Source organism: Polypterus senegalus, chromosome 5 (genome assembly GCF_016835505.1).
Source record: "Polypterus senegalus isolate Bchr_013 chromosome 5, ASM1683550v1, whole genome shotgun sequence".
NCBI lineage: Eukaryota > Metazoa > Chordata > Cladistia > Polypteriformes > Polypteridae > Polypterus > Polypterus senegalus.
Window position 1 is genome coordinate 162,341,247 of NC_053158.1, and position 13,904 is coordinate 162,355,150.

Sequence of the window (13,904 nt, forward strand, 5' to 3'; positions counted from 1 at the left end):
ATAACAATCTCTTTAAATTGTACAGTGCATCAGGAAAGTATTCACAGCGCATCACTTTTTCCACATTTTGTTATGTTACAGCCTTATTCCAAAATGGATTAAATTCATTTTTTCCTCAGAATTCTACACATAACACCCCATAATGACAACATGAGATCTGAGATTTTTCCAAATTTATTAAAAATAAAATAATTGAGAAAGCACATGTACATAAATATTCACAGCCTTTGCCACGAAGCTCAACATTGAGCTCAGGTGCATCCTGTTTCGCCTGATCATCCTTGAGATGTTTCTGCAGCTTAATTGGAGTCCACCTGTGGTAAATTCAGTTGATTGGATATGATTTGGAAAGGCACATACCTGTCTATATAAGGTCCCACAGTTGACAGTTCATGTCAGAGCACAAATCAAGCATGAAGTCAAAGGAATTGTATGTAGGCCTCTGAGACAATATTGTCTTAAGGCACAAATCTGGGGAAGGTTACAGAAAAAATTCTCCTGCTTTGAAGGTCCCATTGAGCACAGTGGCCTCCATCATCCGTAAGTGGAAGAAGCTCAAAACCACCAGGACTCTTCCTAGAGCTGTCAAAGCTCCAGAGGTCCTCTGTGGAGAGAGGAGAACCTTCCAGAAGGACAACCATCTCTGCAGCAATCCACCAATCAGGCCTGTATGGCAGAGTGGCCAGACGGAAGCCACTCCTTAGTAAAAGGCACATGGCAGCCCGCCTGGAGTTTGCCAAAAGGCACCTGAAGGACTCTCAGACCATGAGAAACAAAATTCTCTGGTCTGATGAGACAAAGATTGAACTCTTTGGTGTGAATACCAGGCGCCACGCTTGGAGGAAACCAGGCACCGCTCATCACCAGGCCAATACCATCCCTACAGTGAAGCATGGTGGTGGCAGCATCATGCTGTGGGGATGTTTTTCAGCGGCAGGAACTGGGAGACTAGTCAGTATAAAGGGAAAGATGATTGCAGCAATGTACAGAGACATCCTGGATGAAAACCTGCTCCAGAGCGCTATTGACCTCAGACTGGGGCGACAGTTCATCTTTCGGCAGGACAACGACCCTAAGCACACAGCCAAGATATCAAAGGAGTGGCTTCAGGACAACTCTGTGAATGTCCTTGAGTGGCCCAGCCAGAGCCCAGACTTGAATCCAGACTTGAATCCGATTGAACATCTCTGGAGCGATCTTAAAATGGCTGTGCACCGACGCTGCCCATCCAACCTGATGGAGCTTGAGAGGTGCTGCAAAGAGGAATGGGCAAAATTGGCCAAGGATAGGTGTGCCAAGCTTGTGGTATCATATTCAAAAAGACCTTAGGCTGTAATTGCTGCCAAAGGTGCATCTACAAAGTATTGAGCAAAGGCTGTGAATACTTATGTACATGAGATTTCTCAATTTTTTTTATTTTTAATAAATTTGCAAAAACCTCAAGTAAACTTTTTTCATGTTGTCATTATGGGGTGTTGTGTGTAGAAATCTGAGGAAAAAAATGAATTTAATCCATTTTGGAATAAGGCTGTAACATAACAAAATCTGGAAAAAGTGATGCGCTGTGAATACTTTCCGGATGCACTGTATATCCTGTAAACCAAACCCAGAGGTGGGCAAGCAAAGTAAGCAGGGGGCAGAGCCCACTAGTACATTAAAAACACAAGACATTACTAATATGTTGAAATGGGTCAAGTAAAAGGGAAGAAAGACATAAAACTACTAAACAGTATAAACATTTAAAATTTGGACTAAACATATGTAGTTGCTGCACTGGAAAGTGGGACGAAGAACAATGCTCACAAAATGAACAACTAAGAACCTGTGTAGATCACCTAGAGACTGTGTTCTGTGTGTGACAGAGAGGGATATAGGGAGTGAAAATGAATTGGGTATAAGTTAGTTACACAAATACTCACACTCCCATCTTAAAAACCTATTGAAAAACAGTAGGATGTAATATATTAGTCTTGCACGTGTCATTTATAGGATATGACGACAGAATATCTTATTTATGTGCATGAGCTGGTAACAGGCATGAATTTACAGAAGACATTAGGCTTTTTTTTTAATACATTATGCTCCAGCTTTAAGGCATTATATAAATTAGCCTCAAACAATGCAGTACTGATAAAGTTGGCATATGAAATGCAAATACCTTTTTAAATACTTAAGTATTTATAAACTTGTAAAGCTACATACATGCACATCCTACAAGAAATGATGGTAACTGCTAACTGTTTTTCACTCATATGTGTTGGGAACATACTCAAATTGTTTGCAGAATGTGACTTAAACTTTGCTTCTTTTAGCAGCCAATCCTGTATGTCACTTGTGCTTTCACAAAACTCTGCATAAACTGGAAAGACTAATTAAAATGACTGGAACCTGGGAAGATATGAAAAATATATAATAGATTCATGACGTCAAAGATAGGAAAACACACAGAAAGACCATGTTCCCACTTCTGCCAGTTGATTTAGAGATGCAGGAAATACAGCTGGGGTAAATACAAGTTATTGTGAAACTACTGTTATTCAGTAATGACAGTACTCAAAAGCAAGCCTGAAGTAATTTTAAAATCAACAGGATTAGAAGGAAGCTGTCAAGGAAAAGCGTCTCAGAATAAAAAAATGATGGGCAGAAACAAGACAGCCTGCAGTGCACTGCGAGAAACAATTGTAATTTAAAATACAGTATATATAAATAAGTATACAGGGTTAGTATGGTAGCACCGTGGTTACTGTTGCTATCTCATAGCTTTATGGAACTTTATTGAATCCTGGCCTGGTCACTATCTTTGTGGAGTTGTGCATCTAGACAGTAGTTTGTGAGTGTGGGATTGTGTAAGATTTTGTCCTGGAACCGTGTACTGGAAAATAAAATCTAGAATATAATGTAGTTTTTTTTTTTATTATTAATGTCTAACTTTAAAAAATACACTTACAGATTCATATCAGATAAGAGCTTTTGTTATGGGAAGTTTCATTGATCAGAAGAACACCTGGGCCAATTTATGACTTTCTACTTCATCAGATACTGCATTTGAACATTGCTTTGAAATGGAGGAAAATGATGGCAAGAATAAACCTGGACTTGTGGTCAGGGCTGTTTCATCGGTGAATAGCCCAGGAGGTGTGAGTGTCTGATGCTGCAGAGAACTAGAGTAAGGTTTGCAAATGCATACTTCACTACCATTTTACATCCATGGACAAAGCTGCAAAAAATGACTAATCAAACAGTGCCACTTTGGAGTCATGTCAGATTAGATGATTCTTATTATTATTTTGGAAGCACTCAGTTCAACTCTGTTTATCAATTTTGGGCATACTATCTATAGTATATTAATAAATGTGAAAGTACTACCAGCACCAGTACTAACAGCATGATGTTATAGATATAAAAATAGAAAAGGATGCTAAATTACAGTACCTGAGGGTGTGGTAGATGTATGAGATTTGAGGCATTTTCATTAAGTCTACAAAATAAGGAGAGTCAAAGTCGAAATAAAGTCACCTAGGAATCTATCATGACAAAACAGGCAGATTGACACCCATGTGTGTTTCCTAACTCCATCTCAGTGCTGCCCAGACAGACCACAACTACCTAAAATCCTATAAATGAAGTATGTGGATTGCAAGATAGATTGATGGCTAAACAGTGTGCATGCTGGGTAACAATTTTGTCTTTTTAATAAGCATTGACAGTGTCCACTGGAGTCAGCTTTATTAACTAATATACTAATCATGAAGAAATACTGTATGTACAGACAAAATGTATTATATATTTTTTAATCTTTAATGTGATGAATGCATGTATAGTAGTGCTTCTTCTTTTCATTACATTTGATCATAACCACCTTGGCACTACATTTAAACCAGTTATCCTTTCTGATCTCATCCCTTATGGAAGATGGTTGTTGCTGGGTTAAGCAGCAGGTTTTGATACATTCAGGATGTCAGGTAAACAACTAGCTTTGAACCCCAGATGTTTATTTCTCTTTTATTTCTTTATTTTTTATTTCTGTCCTCTCTCACTTTTATTACATTTTTTAAAAAGTCCTTACAAAAAATATTACCAAAAGTCGCTCTGCAGTGCACTGCATTTTGTTTGATACTTTTCTATTAAACAATTTTGAAAAACAAAAGTGTGGAGGAGTGCTATCCCAGGTAAAGTGAGAATTTGTCATTCCTTTGCAACATTAGACCTAATATTATACTATTAATAAAACAGATTTTAAGATCACAAATGTGCATTTACCATATCTGACTAGGAAAAAAGTAACAGAATAAAATGAAAATTTCACTTACAATATTCAATCAAGACAGTCGAACTCTTTTAGACTTGTTCTGGATCTCAATGGCCTGAGCCAATTTTGGCAAGATCAGGCATAAAGTAGTAAACCATCTTGGGATACAATGACTTTACAAAAGTATTTTTCATTGCTACAAGTGGGTGGGAAGAATGATGGAGGAAGTGACTTTGTTACCTCACAGAAACAAGGGCCTAGCTTAGATCCTGAATAGGATACATTTTGCACTGGGTGCATTTTCTCTCCATACTCACACACATTCCAAACCCCCACCAAGGACTCTACCCACCACCCAATTGCATGCTGTTATGTTTATTGATGATGCTGGATTGCCACTGTGTTAAAGAATGTGGTTGTTGTATGTATGAGAATTGTGGCCAGAGATGAAACCATATACCATTCAGGGCTGACTTCTGGTTTGCACTTTTAGAATATACCTAGTCTCCTCATAATCACACTGCGCTATATAGATTCAGAAAGTGAATAAAGGAAAGGTTGCTCAAAAAATCCATTATTATTTTATTTATGCATCAGCAAATTATTACCTATTTTCCTATCACGCAACACCAGAATATGCTTGAAAATTAACTAAACTCTGATGGCCCCAGGAATTTTCTGAAGGACTAAGTAGTCTCCTTTATTCAGGAGAATTTGTATCATTAAGTTGCATATAACAAAAAGTTACTAAATAAGCAATAACAAAGGCTACAAAATATGTATTTATAATTTTGGCACACCCCACTATTTCTAGATAGCCAGTCTGAACTTATTACAAATTATGTAACATGCACATACCTGTTTTTTATGTGGTAATATATTGCAAGAGCTACACTGTAAAAAGAAATAACAGTAAAAACCACAAAATAAATCATTAATAGGTTCTCTACTAAAATTTAAAAGTAAATTTCTAAGGGATAACTTTTTAACATGTTTAACATGTAACATGACTTATATTTTGAAGTACCACTATAAGCACTGACATGATAACACTTACTTTTACAAATATAGTAAGAGTATATATTTCTAAGGCCTGCTCACAACAAGACAAACATTTTTTAATACAGGAATGTAACAAAATTTTAAAACAAGCAGAGACCTTTTAATACTTCATACGGCACTAAAAAATGTAACAAAATTTTAAAACAAGCAGAGACCTTTTAATACTTCATACAGCACAGCCACTGTTTGCATTTTACATTCAAAACCTCTCTGTGATTTCTAATTTTACCAATCAACATATGTGTTCTTTGTGTGTCATTATTTACTTCTATTTGCATTGTAAATCACACTTCATAAATCAAAATACTCACCATTTAATGGTGTATTTGAGGTTAGGTTGACTGACTGTACTGTCATCCAAGAAGATAGTTGAACACGAGCTGTATTTTCTTCTTATTTGCCCTGGTGGGTGCTGAATTAAACAATGACATTAACAAATGCAAGTTAACCACTAGCCAAGGTCACTTCATATACAGTGTGTATATGTTGTATACACACACACAGATATATATATATATATATATATATATATATATATATATATATATATATATATATATATATATATATATATATATATATATATATATATATATATATATATACACACATACATACATACTGTGTATATATATAGACACACACGTACACAAAAACACACACACATATATAGATATAGATATATAAATACATACTAACAAATATGTATTTTATAGAAATAACAACAACATCAACATTTATTTATATAGCACATTTTCATACAAAAAAATGTAGCTCAAAGTGCTTTAATAAGATGCATGCTAAGCATCGTTTTTGTGTGTGTATGTTTATTGGTATGGTATTATTATTGTTCTGTGTACATGCAAGTAACAATTTCAATGTATTATGTATACAACACAATAAACTTGAACTTGATTGAACTATTCAGATTCTACGATTTCTTCCAACAATCCCAGCTACTTCTTAACTAGATGAAATTTAATGTTTTGGGAAACATTATATTCAGCTGGAATAAATAAATGAAAACATTGCCAAAATTAGGCAGTTTTAGATGTCTGATTTTTTTAAGAGAGGATATGGACTGACTGCTATCCTTGCTGGCATGGACAGAACTTTACCCAGCTGAGAGACTTTTATAATGGATGGATAGGTATAGGTATTTTTTGCTGGATGGATATCTTTATTACGGGTGGCCCTATTGGATGGAAGTCCTGCATGGTATGAGTAAACCCTTGCCTGGCCAGGAGGCCATAATAATGAATGAATAAATGAATGAATAGAAGAGGACTGATAATGATATAAAATAAGCACAATCTTCAGAGTTGTTGTCCCATGTCTATTGAGTATGGGGTTCAGACACGGGCTAAGGCAATGTCTGTGTTTTCCCTGTATCTGCACAAGTTTTATTTATTTATTTTTTATTCTCTTTAAACTCTACAAGCATGTATGTCAGGTTAACTGGCAACACCAAACAAACCCTGAATGTATGGAAGTACATGTGTTTAAGTGTGTCCTGGCACACCATCTAGGACACTTAGCAGGAAAGACCCCAAAATAGACCAATTATCCAACAGCAGACTACTTAAGAGTTTTTAAAAATATTTTCCGATCAGGCCCTGAAAGTTACCAAAATTTTAATTAAAGAACCAATGACATTAAAAAAAGGTTCTGTAGTATTTCTAATACAATTTTCAATAATTGTAAAAATAAGTTGGCTTATAACTTATAAGAAGTATTTCTTTTTTTTTTTATTAAATTCATTTTCAGTAAACGTGAGCAAAATGCTAACTAAACATCCCAGTTGTGAGGCAAGTTCTATATCCCCATTTCATAATAAATCACTAGAAAATGGCTAAAGATTTCTATTTTGAACTTCAAATGTTATGAAAATTCTAAAATACTAGAAACCAAATCTTGGTAAAAGTACTGTTACTGGAAACAAGCATGGGCCCTAACATTTTCATTGACTATATTCTGATACTCTGCTACAAAATGTAAATAAAGTATAACATAAATATGCGTTTATTAAATGTTATTGTTAATGTTATTGATTCTTCCTGTATTATTATTGCAGATCCTCAGAAATGTTCACCTTATGGTAACTACACAGAGGCATAACCCATCTTAATTAACTGTGTACAGTCCTATGTTCCAATAAAAGGCATACCTTCACAGTACAAGCCACCAGTCGGGGATGGGTTTTAAGATGGCCTGCAGATTCATAATACATTTCAACAAAGAGTGTTTTTAATCAATGCATGACAATGTAGGGTGGCGTGGTGGTGCAGTGGTAGTGCTGCTGCCTCGCAGTACAAAGACCACGATTCACATCCCAGGTCCCTCACGCATGGAATTTGTATGTTCTCCCCATGTCTACGACAGGTTCCGTTTGGGTGCTCCAGTTTACTTTACTGTCCAAAGACATGCAGGTTAGGTGAAATGGCAATGCTAAATTGGCCCTAGTGTGTATGGGTTCGCTATGTGATGAACTGGTGCCCTATCCAGGCAGGGTTTGTTCCTGCCTTGCACCCCTGTGCTAGCTTTGGATAGGCACCATTCCCACACCCCGCGATCTTAGTCTGAATTAAGTGGGTTAGAAAATGATATTACAAAATTTTTATTATATTTTATATATTATTTTATTATATTTTGGAAGTGTGTGATTTGTTTATTCACATTGTCTTTATCTATAATTGTGACTTAGAAATTAAAATTATCCACAATTTAGATGGCACTCAGGAACGACATTTTTTTCCTCACAGCTTTAGTGGGCACTCAACTTTTATTTAGTTTTTTTCCCCTCAGATCCAATACCCTGGGGTGTGACTTTAGTATGAATCTGAACCGCCTATAAATAATTTCCAAGAACCCTGTTTGCTCAAGATACATAACTGTTAATGAGCCCCAGTCTGGTATCTGAGCAAATATGAGGGCTTCTAGGAAATTACCTAGGATAAACAGAGAGAGAAATAATAATCCATAAAGTATGTGCCGAGTATGCCATTGATAGTTTATGTAAATATTATAACTGAGACCTTGTAGAGCAGCTAAATTTAACCTAAAATGTAGTGGAAGGCTGTGTCTTTCACATTTCTTCTTTATAGAAGGGTCAAATTTCCCCTTGGGATTAATAAAGTATCTATCTATCTAAATAAATGTGAATTTACTTCATGCCACTGACTAATAATTCCTCACCTGTATTAGTCAGTTAAAATTTAATTTCACATGGCTGTTGATAATTCACCTCAAATTAATGTAACTAATTAGGCATGTAAACTAAACATCAAAAGCAGTTTACACCAAATTCATGCTTGTCACAAAAACAAAAATTAATAATTAAATCCCATTTTAGGAGATGTTCAGTTATACTTACATGATTAATGTATAGGCTCTTCCGTTTTTCTCTTACTATAAAAAATATATATAATTATTGAGTATGGTTTCACTGTTATTTTACTTTCAAAAATTTAGAAAATTTGTTGACTTACACAAACATTTAACAAAAGACAACATTGCTACACTTACTTTACATAGCTATACATTGAGAAATTTGGTCTTTCATGAATCTGAGTTACATTATAAACACATTTAACAATGAAAGGAACATCTTTCACATGTTTTCAATTCTGTGTACCTGTAACAGTTAGTTGATTTAACTAGAAAAAGCAAACTTCTAAATGCTACTACACTTTCAAAATCTATAGAATGTAGAGTTCTGGGCATAAATGTGTTCATATTTCACACCTTCTTAAGAAATATAGGAAACATAATACTACAGAAACAATTACAGTTGCAGTAACACAAATGTTCATTATTTCAGTGAACAATTCCAAGAAAGCTACTTTAATGTTAAAGGCAATTGGGAAACTAATCATGGCATTAGCAGTCTTCAGCACAGGGAAACCCTATTTTTGTTTGTGATATATTTAAAAAGATCTTGTCAGAAAATACCGTACAAAGTAAACTGAACAAAGTAAAAAAGAAATACAAATGTAAAAACAAATAATAGAAGATGGGACTTCAGTCCTTTGCAATAAACATGGTAAGAAAATGTCTGTGCTTATGAATGAACCAAAGAGAAACCAGAGAGAATATATTACCAAAGACGGCTGGACCATATGACTCTAGGGAGATATTACAAGTTTATGGGATCATCATGTAATCTGTATGCAATATAGTGATTTTTCACTCGCAGACAAGTTTAAAATAAGAATTCAAAAGTAAAACAAAAAACAAAGACCAAACCTCCACAGTATGGTTAAAATGTGTGCAAATATATGTTTTAATATCCAGAAACACATGAACAAGTAAAAGCCATCACAGATGGAATTGTAAACAGATAACTACAAACAACATACTACATACCTATTCTAAGAATGGCTTCTCAGTATTCATGTACACATTAGAAGCTGTGTTTGTTCTACAGAACCAATGTCATGCTTCTACCCTAAAAATATTTGGGGAAGTTCCCTACAAAGCTATTCTTTTTTTACTTTACAGTAGCAGCAGTAACTATGGCTGAATTGTCTTTAAAACGAATTAACCAATGCTTCTGGAAAAATTTATTGCCAAGGAGAACACCCTTTGTAAATACATGCAATATACAATTAGAAAAAAAGAAAAAAATAATAACAACATATTCAACATCATGTTGACAGCCCTTCAGGGGACTTTCTACATCTTCAAAGCTCTTTTATTAATTTATACAAGATGTTAAGATATAAACAAGAATAAAATCCATGAAACACAAAGTCTTCTAAAGTCAACCTATTCCAAATTATAAAGCCCCAGTGAAATTAATTCAACTACTGGATGTGGCAACTGTTCTCTGCAATTCAATCCCAAAGTCTAACAAAGAAAACTACTTCTGAAGATTTTAAAATTAGGAACCTAATACTTATTGAATTTTGAATATGCAAACATTCTTAAAAGTATGCAATCAAATTATGCACATTATAATCTATAAGACACAAATCCACTAATTACGCATTTCATAAGAGAATGACACAGCAAACTTTTCACTTAATTTTCAGAACATTGTTTCATGTGAAGGCATAATGTCAAAAATGCATTGTAAAACATTACTGATGTACACCAGATAAAAGAAATGTGAGTGATGTGATGGTAAAGCCAATCTCCCATTTTCACCTTACTCCACCGCATCTCAGGTGGATTCATGTTGTCATCACTATGAATTCTGAAATCCACCCCACATTTCTAGAACAGTTCAACAGACGTGTGAAAGTCAGATGGAGGAGAGGTAAAGAAACCTGCTACGAACAGCATCCCTTTCTCCAATGTAATTAGTACAACAGTTGCCCCGAACTTTACAGCCACTGCTCCAGCTGATCTGGTATGTATAAATACTTGCATGAATTGTAATTTAGCAATATTCTTAGGTCTGGTATGTATAAATACTTGCATGAATTGTAATTTAGCAATATTCTTAGGTGTAAGAAAAGACACCCATGAAACACAATTACTAAACATTTTAAAATATAATTTTCCAAACATTATGACTACCCAAATAAGAGATCTTTACAGTTACAATCAACTTGTCTCACAGTATTGCATCACATTAGAGGCACTAAAGGTGCTCTAACTGATGTTTACAAATTTATAGATGAGTCCCTGCTTATCAACTAAGTAGATTGCACTATTCAAGACACATTTAACCTTATGCCAAGATAATTGTTTGGGATGGAATGAAAAACCCACAAGCAACTTCAGTTGAAATATAGGCTTCTTAGAAACAGTGGTGTGGTTGTTTCTGCATGCACAATAAGGAGATACTTGAACAAAAAATGGGCAGCATGGTAGAGTTGCCAGAAAAAAAGCAATTGCTGTGGCAATGAAACTAAATAACCCACTTACAATATGCCAGTCTCCACCTAGCGAAGCCTCAAAATCATTTGGAGTGTGGTATGTGACACCCCGTGCACTGGCACCCCTGCACACACTTGGGTTCTGGGCGTCTGTAACATAACCAAAGTGGTGTATTTGGAGGCGTAGAAATAAAAATATTCAAAAGAAAACAAATCTTTATTAAAGTGCCAGTAAGAAAACAAAAAAATTCCAATGCACTTTAATTAGGTGCAGTATTCTGCAATGACACTGTTTGAATATATATATATACAACAATAAATAAAAATAAGTGACGGTGGATCTGTACAGTATTTACATGGTTCAAAAATAAAGTTGATGAAAAAAGGTAAAATAACAAGAACACAAGACTGGAGAACTTGTCTTTATCATACTTCTCCCAGAACAAAAACCAAGAGGGCAGAAAAACAGTCTTAAAAATCAAAAGTGAAAAAAAAAAAACACACAAGCACAAAATGCAGTTAAAAAAAAAAAAATCAAACCATGCTCTGTATACAGTAATGTTAGAAAAGGATCACTCTGTCACAATCGCTCAGCTACTTTTTCTCTCCTACGCCAGGTGGTCAAAAGATGACCCCTGCTGGGTACGTTTCAGTTTTATCTGCTGAGCTGAACGACCTGGCCAATCATTAACGAAGGCCCAACATCAACCTGTCAGCGACACCGCTCCATCTCCTATAGCCTCAATCTAGGCAGAAGTCTCCCTATATTTCTGGCATCTGGCAGTGGCTTAAATTGGTTTGAATCCTAACTGACCCAAAGGTCATGGAAAAAGACAATTTCTCCTCCTGAATTAAAGTATATCAAGTCAAAAAAGAGGTGAAGGTGATCATTTAGAGATTTGGTTCATATGCTTTTCCCGGTTTTTAATATTTAAGGTAATGTATGCAAGAGAATAGGGAAGAACAGAGGAGGCACTTCTCAAAAATACCAGAAAATACATACGACAATACTACTAATAGTACATCTGCATGTGCACAATTTTTTGGGGCACACTATATATAATTATGGGAGTGATATCATGACAATTACAGATTCCTGCAGTGAGCAGCTCAAGGGAGAGGCTAAACAACACACTTCTCTATATTACTCCAGATGGAGAGTAAGAAAGTAAGAAAAAAGAGCTCAAGGAAAATGTGCAAATCATCCTATTGTATATCAACAAAACTATGTAAGAAAAAAAAAGTCATTAACTCTTAACAATCAGATGGTATAATAAAGTAATTTAGCTTGCAGCAGCAACAATCCAACAAAGGTACGTCAAAATCTTTCTTAAGCTGTTGTTGACATTCAATATAGAAATAAGTAAGTAAAAAAGATACATTCAGGTACAGTACTACCATGAAGCCGGGCGATAGTATTTTAATGTGGGAGGAGACAGATGTTAAGTTAGGATTCATGGCAAGTGCATTAACAGGAGCTCAAACCAATCTTTTCTTAGTGTCCAAAACCCAAAAATCAGTCAAGAGAGAATGATGGTCACGTCTTATGCTAGGAACCAAATGCTACCAAAATAGACCTGCACAAAATGTCTTTTACCCCTGCAGATTTGGATGATTAAAAAGTGCACAGCTAGACCTTCATAACATCTAGATAGTGACACAATATCATACATCGCTGAAGTCATCCATTGGAACATTACAAGTTGAACACCCCTGACATATGGAAATTATACAAAGCTAATAAAGCATAAAAATGATCATTTTAAGCAGCCTGCAAAAGTAAAAATAATTGAATGCCTAATTCCTTTTGGTGCATCAATTTTTATAACCAAACATGCTGGAATTCCAAACAAAGATGAGGAAAAATAAATCACAAAACTTCCAGTAGAAACTATAGTACTAGGGTGTTGTACCGTGTTAGCCATTATGAGAAAAGCCATTATAGAGAAAAGCCAAGCAAAATGACACCTTTTATTGGCTAACTAAAAAGGTTACAATATGCAAGCTTTCGAGGCTACTCAGGCCCCTTCTTCAGGCAAGATGTAAATAGAAACTAAATATTCAATGCAAATTTTCTGAAAGATACTCTGATGAGATCATGACTAAGGTACAAAAGCATTTGCATGATGTCAAAAATAGGCTATTATGTGAACACGGTTAGTTACCTTTATATCTAACACAACTTATTACATTTCATTATTTTTAATATTGTGCACATAGCTCAAAAACACATGAAATTTGCAGAACATTCCAGTATAATTTCAAAAACAGCCTTGGGATAATCAAAAAGTTATCTAAACTCACTTAATATGGTTCAAGCAATTTATGGATTATACAAATTTTTATGTGTTTAGTTTGGCTCCAACATTTTGCTACTTAAACTCTGTCTTGTACCGAAGTGAGAGTGGTTGCCAGTTTCAAACCTAATTAAAGTAGGAGGACAAATGGTAGGTAGCTAAATTAGATAGATAGGTAGATAGATAGCTAGCTAGCTAAGATAGATAGATAGCTAAGATAGATAGATAGATAGCTAAGATAGATAGATAGATAGATAGATGGATAGATGGATAGATAGATACTTTATTAATCCCAAGGGGAAATTCACTTAATCCAGCAGCTGTATACTGATACAAAGAAACAATATTAAATTAAATAGTAATAAAAATGAAAAAAAATTAAAATAAAATTAATGTTCGCATTTACTCCCCTGGGTGGAATTGAAGAGTCGCATAGTGTGGGGGAGGAGTCGCATAGTGTGGGGGAGGAAC

The 13,904-nt window shown here is 34.9% G+C and overlaps 1 protein-coding gene across 2 annotated transcripts in view; it reads right to left on the bottom strand.

The window, feature by feature from the left end:
* The window catches only part of ccny (cyclin Y), a 169,993-nt gene that overhangs the window by 28,463 nt on the left and 127,626 nt on the right, over positions 1 to 13,904 (bottom strand). For both annotated transcript variants that reach the window (XM_039753557.1, XM_039753556.1), the window contains 3 exons: positions 8,685 to 8,719; positions 5,623 to 5,723; positions 5,108 to 5,143 (listed from right to left, as the gene is read on the bottom strand). In XM_039753557.1, the coding sequence (XP_039609491.1) occupies positions 5,108 to 5,143; positions 5,623 to 5,723; positions 8,685 to 8,719 (172 nt within the window). The remainder of the gene's footprint in view (positions 1 to 5,107; positions 5,144 to 5,622; positions 5,724 to 8,684; positions 8,720 to 13,904) is intronic.